The sequence below is a fragment of the Chanodichthys erythropterus genome, chromosome 19, assembly GCF_024489055.1.
Source record: "Chanodichthys erythropterus isolate Z2021 chromosome 19, ASM2448905v1, whole genome shotgun sequence".
Taxonomy (NCBI): domain Eukaryota; kingdom Metazoa; phylum Chordata; class Actinopteri; order Cypriniformes; family Xenocyprididae; genus Chanodichthys; species Chanodichthys erythropterus.
Window position 1 is genome coordinate 27,679,714 of NC_090239.1, and position 18,276 is coordinate 27,697,989.

Sequence of the window (18,276 nt, forward strand, 5' to 3'; positions counted from 1 at the left end):
TCACTCCCTCAGCCATTGTATTAGAAACACCCTCACAGCAGTGTTAATTCATGTATTGTAGTGTATAATACAAAGCATCACATTATAAATGTATATTACATTTTTTAAAAATGAACATATTAAAAACTTTACTAGAATTGTGATGTTTATAACTGTGGAAACACATCATCACCATCTGTGAAAAGTGTCCCTTATAATTGTACAACATTATTATGCAATAGCAATACATTTCTCCCCTAATTTATTAATTTTAATGTGGCAATGAATACTGAGCTGAGTATAAACTAAGCATTTGTTCCTCATTCGCTGTCTAAATGGCCAAAAACATTTACAACTGCAACATTCTTTCGAAAGAAATTCATTTGTTTTGAGATAAATTAATAGAAAATACTCTTTTGAAAAAGAAAAATAATTAAATCTTTTTTTTCAGCAAGGATTCATGAAATTGATCAAAAGTGACAGTTTATAATATTACAAAATATTTTCAAATAAATGCAGTTCTTTTGAAGCAGCACATTTTCAGCATTAATAATAAAAAAATAATAAACAAAAGAATGAAGACTGGAATAATGATGTTGAAAATTCAGCTTAGGGTTAGTTCACCCAAAACTGAAAATGACGTCATTAATGACTCACCCTCATGTCGTTCCCAACCTGTAAGACCTCCGTTCATCTTCGGAACACAGTTTAAGATATTTTAGATTTAGTCCGAGAGTTTTCTGTCCCTCCATTGAAAGAATATGTACGGTAGACTGTCCATGTTAAGAAAGGTAATAAAAACATCATCAAAGTAGTCCATGTGACATCAGTGGGTTAGTTAGAAGATTTTGAAGCATCTAAAATACATTTTGGTCCAAAAATAACAAAAACTACGACTTTAATCAGCATTGTCTTCTCTTCCGGAATCCTTTCCATTGAATTGATTTCATTTTATCCTTTCGTCGCTGTTTTTGGCGATTAGGACATCCGTGACATGCACACTTATGCACCATTTTAAAAAATATAGCAATACCAAAATACAAACAACGTAGAATAGCTTAAATACAGCGTGCGTCTCCCTCAGACTGTAAACGAAGTTCAGGCGCACCGGATAACACATCATCAGCATCACTGCAGAGTCGTGAACGCGGATTGACAACAGACTCGGAAGAGAAGACAATGCTGAAAAATGTCATAGTTTTTGTAATTTTTGGACCAAAATGTATTTTTGATGCTTCAAAATCTTCTAACTAACCCACTGATGTCACATGGACTACTTTGATGATGTTTTTATTACCTTTCTGGACATGGACAGTCTACCGTACATACACTTACAATGGAGGGACAGAAAGCTCTCGGACTAAATATAAAATGTCTTAAACTGTGTTCCGAAGATGAACGGAGGTCTTACGGGTTTGGAACGACATGAGGGTGAGTCATTAATGACATAATTTTCATTTTTGGGTGAACTAACCCTTTAAAATATATTTTAAATATATATATTAGAAACAGTTATTTTCTAAATAGTAATAATATATGTTATATATCTTAATAAAATGTGGTTTTTTTTTGCTGTTCACAACAAAAAACAATCTCAAACAACTAAAATGATTTGAGCCACATACATTAAAATAAAAATTATTTTTGCTGTGTGCTCAAACAAACCTATAATGCCACACTCACACGGAACACAAACTCCAGCGGACTCCCCACATCACTGGTGCTGTTCATGGCAGATTCACCAATCACACTGCCACTGAAGGACGTGTCAATCACTGGCTTTTCTCTGCACATGACAGGAAGAGAATGAGAATCACAGCATTAAAGGTGCATGATTTCTGAGAAACACTGTTGAAAGTGGATCAGACTGAGCAGCACAAGACACTTGTAGCCAATCAGCAGTAGGGGGCGTGTCCACTCATGGTGGTGGAGGAGTGAGAGTGAGCAAGAGGGAGATTTGAAGAAAGTCTGTAGAAAGAGAGATGGCTGAGAGACATTACAAAAGAGAAAAGGTCAGAGGAATATCACTGGAAAAAGAAGAGTTATGATCAGAGCTTTAGGACCCGCATTAATATTAGAAAAGCTTTCCAGGTTGAAAAATGCGGTTGTCACTCCTGTAAATTGTGTGAACAGAACAGGATTAAGAACTAAAAGGTGAATCAACAACCAAATTCATCTGCAGTGTGTTTAGCATGCACATAATATATGAATCATCATTCATTGTAAATGTACATAACAATATATCAAAGTACGTACAAGGAAAAGGTAGTGAGGACTGTGTTCTTGACGTTGAGGGTGACAGGAACAGGATACAGGTCCTTCTGGTCACTTATACTGAAGACAAACACAAATACCGTTCAGTCAGTAACCTTATCAGAAAAGGACCTGTGAAATGAAATGGGTTTTATGCACAATTTTTTGCACACTTTGCATTGAGGGGAAACCGTATACTGTATAAAACCAGAAAATCTCAGTTACTGCATACGTACGTGGAGAGCTGAAGTCGAGATTCAATCTGTTCTGTGTAAAGTGTTATACCAGAGGTCTCGAAGATAATTATCAACGAGGCCTGTGAAGACGGAAATCAAGAGAGAGAACAAATTAGCAAAACATATCAGCTGTACGTCTGATTAGCTGAGTTCATTCAAATGGCCCGTGGAGAATGAGTCATCAGAGAGGCTTTTTTATGTACATGCAAATCTTCAGAAAGGTCACACAATGGACATGTTTCAGTAAGAAAACAGACTGCTACCTCCTGATTGCTTTTAAATGGGTTTCCCAGATCGCATATGACAGTCTCGTCTGCGTTGCACTCGATATCAATCCCAGGCTGTAATGAAGACAAACCAAGAGAGTTGAGAACAGCATTGAAAGCATCAATAAGATTAACTAGAAAGAGACTCTAACAGGAACTTATATTCAGATGAAGTATTTTATTTATGACTTATTATGAAAACAATGCAATTCAATCTACAAAGCAATATGTAGTACAAAACAACCCCCAAATCAAAGGGTAAATTGTACAGGAGATGCAGGAAAACTGTATTGCTCAGATGAACGAGCGTTTGAGATATTACAGGGATCTTCTTTGTGAAACAGCGCCCCCATGTGGACTCACCTGAGTGCGCACTCCTGAGTATTTGAGTGTGGGGGGAATGGTGATGTTGAGCATGGCCTGATGGGCGTCCTCGGCCTGCCTGCCTTCATCTGGCATGTTAGTAATCTCCACCATCATCACCAGCTTCTTAATGTTACTGTTGAACTCCATAGTTTGACTGTGAACAAACCAGCACATCTCATATTTTCCATGTGTATTTAAACATTAGTTTCTGAGGAGGACTAGTTAATTTGTAAAATAAAAAAATGTAGATACAATGATTTCATATTTTATTTATTTAGTTAGTTCATTTCATTTTTATTTCCATGTACTGCTTTCATATCTGTCATTTCTCCTGTGGTATGTTTCTTCTCAAATGATAAATGAATAAAAACTCCTTAATGCATTTTTTATTTTGTAATAATGGCTGGCTAACTGTACATTACACCCAATAATATAATATAATATAATATAATATAATATAATATAATATAATATAATATAATATAATATAATATAATATAATATAATATAATATAATATAATATAAAATATAATATAATATAATAATTTTGGTAAGTTTTATTTTGCAATAATGACTGGCTAATTGTGCAGTACACCCTAAAATAAAATATTTTTATTTCAGTCAATATTTTGCAATAATGACTGGCTAATTGTGCAGTACGCCCTCAAATAAAATAAAATAAAATAAAATAAAATAAAATAAAATAAAATAAAATAAAATAAAATAAAATAAAATAAAATAAAATAAAATAAATAAAATACTGGTAAGCTGCCAATACTTTATTTTGCAACTGAGACCAAACTGGACTTTACAGTCAATAAAATAAAATAAAATAAAATAAAGTAAAATAAAATAAAATAAAATAAAATAAAATAAAATAAAATAAAATAAAATAAAATAAAATAAAATAAAATAAAATAAAATAAAATAAAATAAAATACTGGTAAGCTGCCAATACTTTATTTTGCAACTGAGACCAAACTGGACTTTACAGTCAATAAAATAAAATAAAGTAAAATAAAGTAAAATAAAGTAAAATAAAATAAAATAAAATAAAATAAAATAAAATAAAATAAAATAAAATAAAATAAAATACTGGTAAGCTGCCAATACTTTATTTTGCAACTGAGACCAAACTGGACTTTACAGTCAATAAAATAAAATAAAATAAAATAAATAATAATTTTGGTAGGTTTCCAAGAATTTATTTTGCAATAATGACTGGCTAATTGTGCAGTACGCCCTAAAATAAAATAAAATAAAATAAAATAAAATAAAATAAAATAAAATAAAATAAAATAAAATAAAATAAAATAAAATAAAATAAAATAAAATAAAATAAAATAAAATAAAATAAATACTGGTAAGCTGCCAATACTTTATTTTGCAACTGAGACCAAACTGGACTTTACAGTCAATAAAATAAAATAAAATAAAATAAAGTAAAATAAAGTAAAATAAAATAAAATAAAATAAAATAAAATAAAATAAAATAAAATAAAATAAAATAAAATAAAATAAAATAAAATACTGGTAAGCTGCCAATACTTTATTTTGCAACTGAGACCAAACTGGACTTTACAGTCAATAAAATAAAATAAAATAAAATAAATAATAATTTTGGTAGGTTTCCAAGAATTTATTTTGCAATAATGACAGGCTAATTGTGCAGTACGCCCTAAAATAAAATAAAATAAAATAAAATAAAATAAAATAAAATAAAATAAAATAAAATAAAATAAAATAAAATAAAATAAAATAAAATAAAATAAAATAAAATAAAATAAAATAAAATAAAATAAAATAAAATACTGGTAAGCTGCCAATACTTTATTTTGCAATTGAGAACAAACTGGACTTTACAGTCAATATAACATAATATAATTAATATAATATAATATAATATAATATAATATAATATAATATAATATAATATAATATAATATAATATAATATAATATAATATAATATAATAATTTTGGTAAGTTTCCAAGAATTTATTTTGCAATAATGACTTGCTAATTGTGCAGTACGCCCTTAAATAAAATAAAATAAAATAAAATAAAATAAAATAATAAAATAAGATAAAATAAAATAAAATTAAATTAAATTAAATTAAATACTAGTAAGCTGCCAATACTTTATTTTGCAATTGAGAACAAACTGGACTTTACAGTCAATATAATATAATATAATATAATATAATATAATATAATATAATATAATATAATATAATATAATATAATATAATTTTGGTAAGTTTCCAAGAATTTATTTTGCAATAATGACTGGCTAATTGTGCAGTACGCCCTAAAATAAAATAAAATAAAATAAAATAAAATAAAATAAAATAAAATAAAATAAAATAAAATAAAATAAAATAAAATAAAATAAAATAAAATAAAATAAAATAAAATAAAATAAAATACAATAAAATACAATAAAATACAATAAAATACAATAAAATACAATAAAATAAAATAAAATAAAATAAAATAAAATACTGGTAAGCTGCCAATACTTTATTTTGCAATTGAGAACAAACTGGACTTTACAGTCAATATAATATAATATAATATAATATAATATAATATAATATAATATAATATAATATAATATAATATAATATAATATAATATAATATAATATAATATAATATAATATAATTTTGGTAAGTTTCCAAGAATTTATTTTGCAATAATGACTGGCTAATTGTGCAGTACGCCCTAAAATAAAATAAAATAAAATAAAATAAAATAAAATAAAATAAAATAAAATAAAATAAAATAAAATAAAATAAAATAAAATAAAATAAAATAAAATAAAATAAAATAAAATAAAATACTGGTAAGCTGCCAATACTTTATTTTGCAATTGAGAACAAACTGGACATTACAGTCAATATAATATAATATAATATAATATAATATAATATAATATAATATAATATAATATAATATAATATAATATAATATAATATAATATAATATAATATAATATAATATAATATCAGATTTCAGACTATATTTATTAAAACTATAACCATAGATGTTTTTATGTTTTTAATAAATAGTGGGCAGTCTGGGCAGTACACACACACACACACACACACACACACACACACACACACACACACACACACACACACACACACACACACACACACATACTTGTTTTTGTGAAATGTGGGGACATTCCATAGGCGTAATGGTTTTTATACTGTACAAACCGTATTTTCTATCCCCCTACACTACCCCTACCCCTAAACCTAACCCTCACAGGAAACTGTGCACACTTTTACTTTCTCACAAAAACTCATTCTGTGTGATTTATAAGCCTTTTGAAAAGTGGGGACATGCTGAATGTCCTCATATTTCACCTCTTTTTGTAATACCTATGTCATACCCATGTCATTATACACATTTGTGTCCTGATATTTCACAAAAACAAGTACACACACACACACACACACACACACACACACACACACACACACACACAGACAAACCTTATAGTAATCATTAGATTGAATGGTTAAGCCTGCCAAAATTAAACTATAATAAGGGATTTCACTCAAAAGTCGTCTGAATGTGGAACCTACATCTCTGAATATATCTTTGTTCATCTCTGTGTGAACAGATTCAGTAGTTTCCATCTAGAATCCTCACCTTGGGAAGGGAAAGTAATTCTCATCAGCAAATCTGGCCTTCAGCTGCAGGTTACTGCTACATCTGTTGTCATCACCACACTCCTTGTGAAAGTTAATCTGAGGAAATCACAGCAAAGCACTCTCAAGACTCACATCAACATAAACCTTCGAGCCGAGGTTTCTGTTCTGCTGAGATGGAAACGCAGACTGGTTTGTACCTCAGTTTTGTCTGTGAGGGTCTGCTGGCCGCTCAGCACAGGATAAGCGTCCAGGTTCTGTAATGTTTGCTGTGCTGCTGCTTTCTGCTCATAGAGGGACACGTTCAATGTGAACACTATGGGCTGAAGTTTGTCCCTCACAGGACTCTGGAGAGGGGAGAAAGAAAAACTTTTTTGCATTCACTAAACACAGATTACGGGTTCAGAATTGCATACTACCATACTACACAATAGTTTTTTATGGTATCCTAAGCAAATTTGCATTACATGCATTATAGACATTTTCTAAATGTTGGCTGCTTTTCCTCTTTGTACAACTGTTATTATTATAAATAAATAAATTGATTATCACTGTTAATAATAATAATAATAATAATAATAATCATTTATTTTTAAACAAATATAAATCATACAAAATATATTATAAAATTAATATAAATAAATAAATGCTTTATTGATATTAAAATTAATAATAATAATAATAATAATAATATTACATTTATTTATTCATTCATTTATAAATAATTATATTAAATAAAATAGAATATATGATAAATAAATTTATATATATATATATATATATATATATATATATATATATATATATATATATATATATATCATTCAACTTAATTTTGTTGGCTTGAGAAAGTATAATATTCATCTTCTAGAAAAGATATAGATTCTATTCTATATCTTTTCTAACTGATCCGACTTAAAGATTTTCAATAAACAGGTGATCAAAACTATAAAAATTCCCATAGACTATCATTTAGGAGGTCAAAAATGCCTAGCAACTACCTTAGAATGTGCTACATGTTCTAAAACATGTTAGCAACATGTTAATTCAGGCTAGCAATGTGCAAAACATGCCAGCAATGTGTTAATTAATGCTAATAACATGCTAATTTATGCTAGCAACATGTTAATCAGTCTAACATCATGTTAATAATGCTAGCAATGTGCAAAAACATGTTAGCAATGTGCTAAATCATGCTAGAAACATGTTAGTATTGCGTTAAATCATGTTAGCAAAATGCTAACAACATGCTAATATTCTTCTGAGATTCTATACGATTTTCGTTAAACGGATGATTAAAACTATGTAAAGTCCAATGAACTTTCATTTAGGAGGTCAAAACTTTTATACTATAACTCTAAGCTTTATCCACAATATTTATCACTAGCAATGTCTAGCAACTACTTTGGGGTATGCTAGCTAAGTGCTAAAACATGTTAGCAACATGTTAATACATGCTAATTAATGCTAGCAACATGCTAATTCATGTTAGCAACATGTTAAAATATGCTAGCAAAATGCTAATCATGGTAAAAATGCTAATTATGCTAGCAATGTGCTGAAACATGTTAGCGACGTGGTAATTAATGCTATCAATGTGTTAAAACAAGCTAGTAACATGTTAAAACATGCTGCAACGTGTCAAAAATTATGCTAGAAACATGTTACCATTGCATTAAATAATGCTAACAACATGCTAAATCACGCTAATAACATGCTAACTCATGTTAACAACATGCTAAAACATGTTAGCAATGTGTTAAATCATGCTAGCAATGCATTATAACAAACATACTAAAACACCTTATCTTTCTCTATCTGATAGACTGTATTGCCTTCAAAACCTCCAAACTAAGCTTTAAAACTACTTTAAAATCCAAAAGTACTTCAAACTGAAATTTTGAATCTATATCTATATATATCTATATTTTATATATATATATATTTTTTATATATATATATATATATATATATATATATATATATATATATATATATATATATATTCAAACAGATGCAAATCCTGTGTGTGTGTGTGTGTGTGTGTGTGTGTGTGTGTATACTGTGGTCTCTCACAATAACACTAAGTTCCAGCTCTTGACATGCGGGAGCAGAGAAAGAGAGATGGCCTGTAAATGTGCTTAGCTTGTTGTCAAGGAAACGGACTCGGGCGCCACGGCGATTCTGGTCAGCATCTATTGTGTACTTCACAGCTGAAGCAGGGAGAAACAAACAGCGCACGGTTAATCCAATAAAACACAGATAAAACACTCCTGAATCAGGGTTTCCACTTACTGATTTCCTTCTTGAAGGATTTGTTTCCATTGCTGAGAGTGTAACTGAAACACACCTTCAACTTTATGCTGCAAAAAAGTAACATATAGAAATTATTTTTAGTGGTTCTACAAGTATAAAATAATAATTTTACAGCTAATGCATACTGAAAAATCAAATACATTTGTCTTCTTACCAGGAATTAACACACTGGCTTGGAATCACAATCTTCGGCTCCACTGTAAAGTTTTTGGAGAGATGGATGACCGGACGTGACCTGAAAACCACCCATCAAGCATCACATTTTGAGGTTATTCTTGCAGGACGGACTGATTTAGTTAAACACTTGTGACCAGCAGGGGGCGCTCCAAGCATGCAGGGACCACTTATCTATTTAGTATCTGGTATTCATCTGAATGCTTACTGGCAGCTTGCTTTCTGTTATTACTGTATGTATGTATTTATGCATGTAAGTAAATAAATAAATATGGTTGTTTTTAATCATAATACATTTATTTACAGTTCACAGCATAAATGAGTACACCCCCTCTGAAACTTCTGAAAGTAAGCATGTTAGGGTTCTTTAGAGATATAATGTTCCAGCAATTCTCTTAATCAATTACCAAAGAAGCATAAATTATTCAGGAAAATAAGATTTCCTTATCAAGGTGATAAAATGTTGTGTAGCAAAAATGAGTACACCCTCCTAAAATTTACTAAATAAAACAAACCAAACATTTTCTGGTGTAAGTTTAAGGCAATGTTTGATTAACAGGTAAGTATGTTGAACCAAAACATTTAAAGAGATGTTATTTCTTGACAGTTAAAAGTGTTATATAGCCCACTGAATCATTCTTCAGACTTAATGATGACAACAATGGAACCACTTGGGAGAGAACTGTCAGGAGACTCGTTTCTAAGCACAAAAGAGGACAGTGGTACAAGAGGATTACCAAATCATTGTTTTAAGGGTGAAAATATAGCAAAAGTAACATAGAAATTCAAAAAAACAATGGACTTGTGACAAGGCCCCTGAAATAATCAGGCCTTCATTTTAAGCTTTCATTTAGTGATGAGGGATTTTTTGCTAGACAAAGAGCAGGAGAAATACCAAGCGAGTGTCTGAGTGCCAGCAAAAGCTATGAAAAGAGTGACCGTTTATCTCACAGAGTAAGATGCAGCCTGCAGAAATGACATGCATGGTTGTTGTTCTCACTGGAACTACTTACTGTAACCAAAGCACAATAAAGTCACTTAGCCATTTCCAAAGCCCATATTTACAAAATATAGATTCTGGGAATCAATACTCTGGTCTCATGAGACCAAATCAATCATTTTTGATCTAACGGCATCCAAAATGTCGTGGTGTTGCTAGAGGAGGAGTACAGTGAGAAGTGCCTGGTTCCCACAGTAAAGTTCAGTGCTAGTAAAGCTCTTATATAGGGATGTATGATTGCTGAAGGTGTGAGGGAGTTGTGCTTTATCAATGCTGTCATGAATTCCCACACCACTGTGTAATTCAATACACAAACCTGAAACAGAAGATGTTACCCTTTCCTCATTGCCTGCATTATTGGGCATTTTTTCAATATGACAATGAGGATATGCATTCTCCCAAGGTGAAAAACCTTCTGTGGACATGTATTTCACTCAATTTTAACACTCTTGAGCACCTGTGGGAGATTCTGTAGAGACGAGTTGAGCAACACTCCCCATTAAAGGGCATTTAAGGAGCTCATCATCCAGGAGTTAAACAGGACAGATGTGACAATTTGTCATGAACTTATACACTCCGTGCCAAGAGGGGTCAGATCAGTATATTCAAAATTATGGAGGGCATACTAAGTGCTAGAATATTATACATTTGTTGAATTAACTAGGGTGTACTAATTTCTGCAATCCTTAATTTAAACAAAATTGGCTAATTTACTTATTTTATGGCTATTAATGACATAGTTTTTATTATGTATATGTTTAATACATTTTAGTTTTGCCATCTTTCCATGAATTGTATTAGTGATCATAAAGAAAATACATCTTTTGTATTTGTTCAGTGGGGTGTACTCATTTATGCTGTGCACTGTAATAATAAATAAAATAAATATAACTGTTATTAATATACATGTGTTTATTTAAATAAAAATAATTATAAAATATAAGTAATTATATAAAATATAAGTAAACTAACTCGACAATAACTAAATAACTCAATCAATCAATCCATTAGTAGGCACAATTTATGTCTACAGAGCTCATTTCAAAGACTAAAAATTATGCAATAAGATCCAGTCATAAGACTTTTTTGGTCAGTCAGTGTATATATGTTTGGAAAAAGTTCAAAAGTTCAAAATGCCTCAGAATAATATCAACATCTATATATACAAAACACTGTTGAAAGACTGAACCTCAAAAGAGCGATGCGGTCATCCATGGAGCCCACCAGAATGTCAGGATAATCATTTCCATCCATATCCATTCCTCCATTGAGAGAGTAGCCAAATGTCTGAAAGCCACTGGGACCTAATGATTTCCCCTCTATTACCTAAGAGAAATACAGTAAATCATCTTGCTCTTATTCTCATGGTCCAGATATGTCAGATATGATCGACTGTTGATCTATAGTCTATTGCTGTGTTACAATGATAAGTATGAATACAGGGCTATGAAACAGTAGGTAGTTGTACAAAAGTCACTCCAAAATTCTAAATAAAGCCGTTCCGTTAAAATCCCATGATGCTTTGCTTTACCTGGCTGGGTTCCTTGGATATTCCATTTTTACTTCCCATCCATATAAAGACTTTCCCAGAGTCTTGAAACGGAGCACCAACAGCAAAATCTGAATGAACAAAACAAGACACAAACCCCAGAACATGTGATTATCTCTCCATAGCCTCCAGATGGCAGCATTATAAAACAAATCACACGAAATTATGCATTTCTGCATACACACTACCATTCAGAAGTTTGTAGTTGGTACGATTTTTAAAATGTTTTTGTGATAAATCTCATGTTCACCAAGACTGCATTTATTTGACCAAAAATAAAGTAAAAACAGTCATTTTGTGAAATATTATTGTGATGTAAAATAATTGAAAATAATTAGAAGTGTAATTTATTCCTGTGATCAAAGCTGAATTTTCAGCATCATTACTCCAGTCTTCAGTGTCACATGATCCTTCAGAAATCATTCTGATATGCTGATTTGCTGCTCAAGAAACATTTCTTATTATTATCAATGTTGAAAACAGTTGTGCTGCTTCATGTTTTGTGGAAAATGTGATTCTTTGATGAACAGAAAATTTAAAAGAACAGCGTTTATTTGAAACAGAAATCTTTTTAACATTATAAATGTCATTTTGATCAATTTGATGCGTCCTTGCTAAATAAAAGTATCACATTCTTGTAAAAAAAAAAAAAACTGCAAACTTTTGAACAGTAGTGTACTTTTGAGCATGTTCATGTAACACATTATGCTTATAAATATGATCATGTTTTATGATAGCATACATTTTTAAAATGCATATTATTCATAATAGCTACTTATGCTACCTTGAAACCCATCCTGATTGATGTCCCCCACTGCAGCAACAGCAAATCCAAACCCTGACCCTTTTTTACCCTTCAGAACCAAGGTGGCATTCTGCTGGAAGGAACCGTTCTCGTTCATGAAGATGTAAACTGCCCCTCCCTCCTCCTTGTAGCGGTCAAAGTAGAACGGCGCTCCAACGATCAGGTCGTTCCAGCTACAGCAGCATGCAACCACACAAATGACAAGTTATGTCTAAATGACTCATGTTTATTTTAATAGAAGCTTTAGTAAAGAATGATAAAGCTGCCATATAAGTGCAGTCAGCCGTGTATCCGTTGACAAGCTTAAGTATAAAGCTCAACAGGATCTTTGCGAGGGCACATGGGGACATGCTTTGGTCTACTTCCTTTCAGTTCACTTTAAAACTCAGTGAAGCATTAGACAGATCAGTCTCTGTGATGATAACGGATTACTGGATATGCAAACAGTGATATTGCCAAGTTTCACTGTTAGTACAAAACTGTGTGATTTGAATCCCATTGAATCTCAATGTATGGACAAAAAACAAAAATATGTGTTTTTTTTTTTTTTTATATGTATACTTGATTTGATGTGAAACAGTAAAGTAAACATCAAATACTAAGTTACCATAATAATAAACAGTTTTGACAGATTATCCATTTACAGCTCAAACAACACAGTGATTGAGTTAAACAGTGACCTACTCGTCATTGTTGAGGTCCGTAACCGCCAAACAGCTGCCAAAGTACGACCCAATTTGTTGCCCTGGGATCGTTATCCGTGGGTTCAGACCCCAATCTTGTTTTTCTGCCAGGATCACTGAACCCTTGAAATTATCTCTGGGAGCCCCCGTCACCACAGTGTACTCAGAGCGATCCAGTAACTTCATGTCCTCCAGCACAGAGTAACCTGAAGAAAGAGATGAGTTCTGTGTGTGACCAGCAGTGAAGAAACTGTAGAAACTTGTCAAGCCACTGTAAAGTTCAATTACAGTCAAGTGACTCTTTTTAGAAAGAAAGAAAAAGTTATGCTGCTATGCTACTTTTATTTTATCATTTTATTTTGGTAACACTTCACAATAAGGTTTCATTAGTTAACATTAGTTAAAGGTGCCCTAGAACCAGTTTTAACAAGATGTAATATAAGTCTAAGGTGTCCCTTGAATGTGTCTGTGAAGTTTCAGCTCAAAATACCCAATTGATTTTTTTAATTAATTTTTTTAACTGCCTATTTTGAGCCATAATTATATATGCACCGATTCAGTGCGCGGCCCCTTTAAATCTCATGCTCCCCCACCCCCGAGCTCTCGACTGCCTTAACCAGCATAAACAAAGTTCACACAGCTAATATAACCCTCAAAATGTATCTTTACAAAGTGTTCGTCATGCATGCTGCATGAGTATAGTATTTATTTGGATGTTTACATTTGATTCTGAATGAGTTTGAGGCTGTGCTCCATGGCTAACGGGCTAAAGCTAACATTACACACTGTTGGAGAGATTTATAAAGAATGAAGTTGTGTTTATGAATTATACAGACTGCAAGTGTTTAATAATGAAAATAGCGACGGCTCTCTTGTCTCCGTGAATACCGTAAGAAACAATGGTAACTTTAACCACATTTAACAGTACATTAGCAACATGCTAACGAAACATTTAGAAAGACAATTTACAAATATCACAAAAATATCATGATATCATGGATCATGTCAGTTATTATTGCTCCATCTGCCATTTTTCGCTATTGTCCTTGCTTGCTTACCTAGTCTGATGATTCAGCTGTGCACAGATCCAGACGTTAATACTGCCTGCCCTTGTCTAATGCCTTGAACATGGGCTGACATATGCAAATATTGGGGGCGTACATATTAATGATCCCGACTGTTGCGTAACAGTCGGTGTTATGTTGAGATTCGCCTGTTCTTCTGAGGTCTTTTAAACAAATGAGATTGTTATTCATCTATGCCGAGGTAAATTCAATTTTTAATTCTAGGGCAACTTTAAATACAACTTTAAACGCAAACACAGCATAATTAATACATAAAAATATCGATCAAATTATTATAAGATGATTAATAAAATAACACTAAATAAAAACTAAAAAAAACACTATAAAATATATAAAAATTACTGATATAATCATCAATCAAGATTGCTGATCAATTAACACTAAATAATAAAACACTATAATTTATATAAAAAATAATGAGAAAGATTCTTGTACAATTATTGATCAATTAACATTAAACACTAACAGAACAAACAAAAATACTAATTATTTAATGCATAAAAATTACTGATAAAGTTATTGTAAGCTATACTCATGCAGAAAACTGCAAAGAGATTGAATCATATGAATCATATGAATCAGTGAAAGTGCCCCTATTATGCCATTTTTAACATTCCTAATTTTGCACTTTAATTTTCTCATAATAAACATTGCAGAATCACCTCTTTTGTCTGAAAATTGTTCGTTTGAACATTCAGTCTTTCTAAACCCCTCCTTTCCTCAAGACTACTCTGCTCTGATTGGTCGACCCAGTCTGTTGTGATTGGCCTACCGCTTACAGTGCGTGTCGGAAACAAAACAACGACTATTACCATATCTGAATTCCAGCTCCAGATCTTGATGCACAGTTATACAAACAGTAACGATGAGGTCGATTTTACTGTATCAATTCTAGCGTGAGTCCTCGTTCTTTTGGAAGTGCATGCAAAGTGGATTTGCAGCGCTGAAAACAGCATCTTCTCAACATGTCGACAACACAAATCAAACTCTTCCAGTCTCAGCTACAACTACAGTGTTCGAGGGCAGGTCAAAGCAGACATTGTTCACAGGCAGCCAATGAAGATCAGAGGCTGGCATTATGCAAATTTGTTACATTGTGTTATAGGAAGTGAGACTGGAATTGCTGAAACTGGAACTGCTTATTTTGGCAGTTCAAAATTGATTCTTTCTTTCAGGAGACAATAACTTTATTTGTCATGCACTTTAATCTTTTACAGTCACTTTAAGACAGAAAATCACAGTACATACCTATGTAGATGTTGAGCCTGTCCTTGCCTAGCATATTGAAGCTTCTTTCATTGGCATCTCCAGCAAAATCTGAGTTGGTGTCTCTGCTTTTCATATGGACAGTGCCTATTAACATAAGAATTCCTTTTATTAACAATACGATCCTCTTTATATGTGATAACGGAGAGCTGACACACACTAAAGAACTAGTATATTTTCCACACGAATCATTTGTTTATTTTCCCATTCTACTTGTGTAACTCACCCTGCCACACAAAGCTACCAGGGGTCCCAAAGAACACATCGTCCTCCGTCATGCCCCCTGAGATGCCCATGTTACACATGCCCTCCAGGTTCTGGTCATAGTTGAAGTCGCACAGCTCGTAATTGTCCGACTGCCAGTAATCAGAAGGGTCGTAGGTCAAGTCGTTGCCCCGCACGTAACATTTTCCCACCATACGCTGCTGTTCTTCAGTGCCCAGCAGCTTTTTTACATAGCGATGGCCACATGCCTGCCAACATGAACGAAGAGATGATCATAAGGAATTCTGATTAGTATCTGCTTCATTTATTTACGTCATCAAAAATAGTAAAATTGTAAAATACTATTTCAGTTTAAAAGAACTGGTTTCTATTTTAACATATTTTAAAATATAATTTATTCCTGTGATGCAAGGCTGAATTATGAGCATCATTACTCCAGTCTTCAGTCAGATGATCCTTCAGAAAATATTTCAGGATTCTTTGAAGAATAGAAAGTTCAAAAGAACAGCATTTATTTGAAATAGAAATCTCCTTATAAATGTCTTTACCCAGGTGAACAAAAAAGTACATTTCAATAATGTACTTAAAGTGTTCTACTAATTTAGTACTTAATATACTAAAAATTCTTCTTTAGTATTTCTTATGATAATCTTTAGAACATCTAAGTGTACTCAACTGTGCTATTTTGAGACACCATGAAATATGAACTTAAATATGCTTTTAATATACAATCTCTGTATTTAAAAAATGTATTTAGATACTACTTATAGTACATTTGAACCCATAGTGTACTACAAGTGGTAACTAAATAAATTTTTTAAATACATAGATTGTATATTAAAAGCATATTTAAGTTCATATTTCGTGGTGTCTCAAAATAGCACAGTTGAGTACACTTAGATGTTCTTAAGATTATCTTAAGAAATACTAAAGAAGAATTTTTAGTATATTAAGTACTAAATTAGTAGCGCACTTTAAGTACATTATTGAAATTCACCTGGGTACTGTCACTTTTGGTCAATTTAAAGGTATAGTTCAACCAAAAATGAAAATGCTGTCATCATCTACTCACCCTCAAGATGTTCTAAACCTGTATGAATTTCTTTGGTCTGCTGAACACAAAAGAAGATATTTTGAAGAATGTCGGTAACAAAACAGTTGACGGGTCCCATTGACTTCCATAGAATTTTTTCCTTATTGGGCGCATCAACTGTTTGGTTACCTATATTCTTCAAAATCTTATCTTTTGTGTTCAGCAGAAGAAAGAAATTCATACAGGTTTAGAACAACTTGAGGATGAGTAAATGATGACCACTTTAACAATAGACATCTAAACCAGCTAATGAAGGCCTTCAGGCTTACTTGAAAATGGCTGGTGTGTAAAAGCAGGGATTGAACTAAACTGAAGAACAGAGGACTGAATGTATCTGACCTACTCATTGAGTCCGGAGGAGGGGTCCGACACTTACAATTTTGTCTGTGAATTTTAAGCACTGGTCTTGCCTTTGCGAGTAAAGCGTTTACTGTAAAATAAAAGGGAACCAAAGACGCATCTCATCTCACCAGCACACGTCCTCCGTTCCTTTGACTGGCCACGGTCACTCCCAGCCACATGCCCTCCACCATCTCCGTTGCTTGCGCTAGAGGAGAAACAAACTCCATCAGATACCAGCTATTTTATTCCCTCAGTCTGCCTGCAAAGAGTATTTCATTATATCAAAATCTGAATGATGAGGTCATGATGGAACTGTGCTATTGTTGTTTGCTTGAGAGAGATTCTCAAACAGAAATAATAATAACATTTGCATGTAGCCCCTTGTGAAAAGAAGTATACTTCTAAAAAGAGTACTTATTAGAGAAATAACATACTTGAAGAATATACTAAATGTAATGTTTTCAGGCATGTTATTCACAATTATGTTAAAATGTATTATAGATTAAATTTATATTCAAAGCAATTAGTTACAACTAAATGGTTAGTTCACCCAAAAATGAAAATTCTGTTATTTATTACTTACCCTCATGTCGTTCCACACCCGTAAGACCTTCATTAATCTTCGGAACACAAATTAAGATATTTTAGTTGAAATCCGATGGCTCAGTGAGGCCTTGCAATGACGGATCATAAATGAATCAGCGTGATTTCAGCCGTTGGCAGTTTGACACGTGATCTGAATCATGGTTCGATACACTGATTCATTATGCTCCGATGCTTCCTGAAGCAGTGTTTTGAAATCAGCCATCACTAAATAAGTTGTTATTTTTTTTTTTTTTGGCACAGCAAAAATATTCTTGTAGCTTTATAATATTAATATTGAACCACTGTATTCACATGAACCGATTTAAATATGTTTTTAGTACCTTTATGGATCTTGAGAGAGGAAATGACATTGCTTCCTATGCAG

At 32.0% G+C, this 18,276-nt stretch overlaps 1 protein-coding gene across 3 annotated transcripts in view; it reads right to left on the minus strand.

The window, feature by feature from the left end:
- Nucleotides 1–18,276, minus strand: part of itga3b (integrin, alpha 3b) — a 60,898-nt gene that overhangs the window by 15,922 nt on the left and 26,700 nt on the right. For 2 of the 3 annotated variants that reach the window (XM_067369699.1, XM_067369701.1), the window contains 17 exons: nucleotides 17,435–17,511; nucleotides 15,873–16,119; nucleotides 15,629–15,733; nucleotides 13,297–13,501; nucleotides 12,592–12,785; nucleotides 11,790–11,878; nucleotides 11,448–11,584; nucleotides 9,239–9,319; nucleotides 9,064–9,131; nucleotides 8,845–8,981; nucleotides 6,969–7,115; nucleotides 6,770–6,867; nucleotides 3,098–3,254; nucleotides 2,729–2,809; nucleotides 2,469–2,548; nucleotides 2,236–2,313; nucleotides 1,663–1,765 (listed from right to left, as the gene is read on the minus strand). In XM_067369699.1, the coding sequence (XP_067225800.1) occupies nucleotides 1,663–1,765; nucleotides 2,236–2,313; nucleotides 2,469–2,548; nucleotides 2,729–2,809; nucleotides 3,098–3,254; nucleotides 6,770–6,867; nucleotides 6,969–7,115; nucleotides 8,845–8,981; nucleotides 9,064–9,131; nucleotides 9,239–9,319; nucleotides 11,448–11,584; nucleotides 11,790–11,878; nucleotides 12,592–12,785; nucleotides 13,297–13,501; nucleotides 15,629–15,733; nucleotides 15,873–16,119; nucleotides 17,435–17,511 (2,084 nt within the window). The remainder of the gene's footprint in view (nucleotides 1–1,662; nucleotides 1,766–2,235; nucleotides 2,314–2,468; nucleotides 2,549–2,728; nucleotides 2,810–3,097; nucleotides 3,255–6,769; nucleotides 6,868–6,968; nucleotides 7,116–8,844; nucleotides 8,982–9,063; nucleotides 9,132–9,238; nucleotides 9,320–11,447; nucleotides 11,585–11,789; nucleotides 11,879–12,591; nucleotides 12,786–13,296; nucleotides 13,502–15,628; nucleotides 15,734–15,872; nucleotides 16,120–17,434; nucleotides 17,512–18,276) is intronic. The other variant, XM_067369700.1, reaches the window with a different exon arrangement.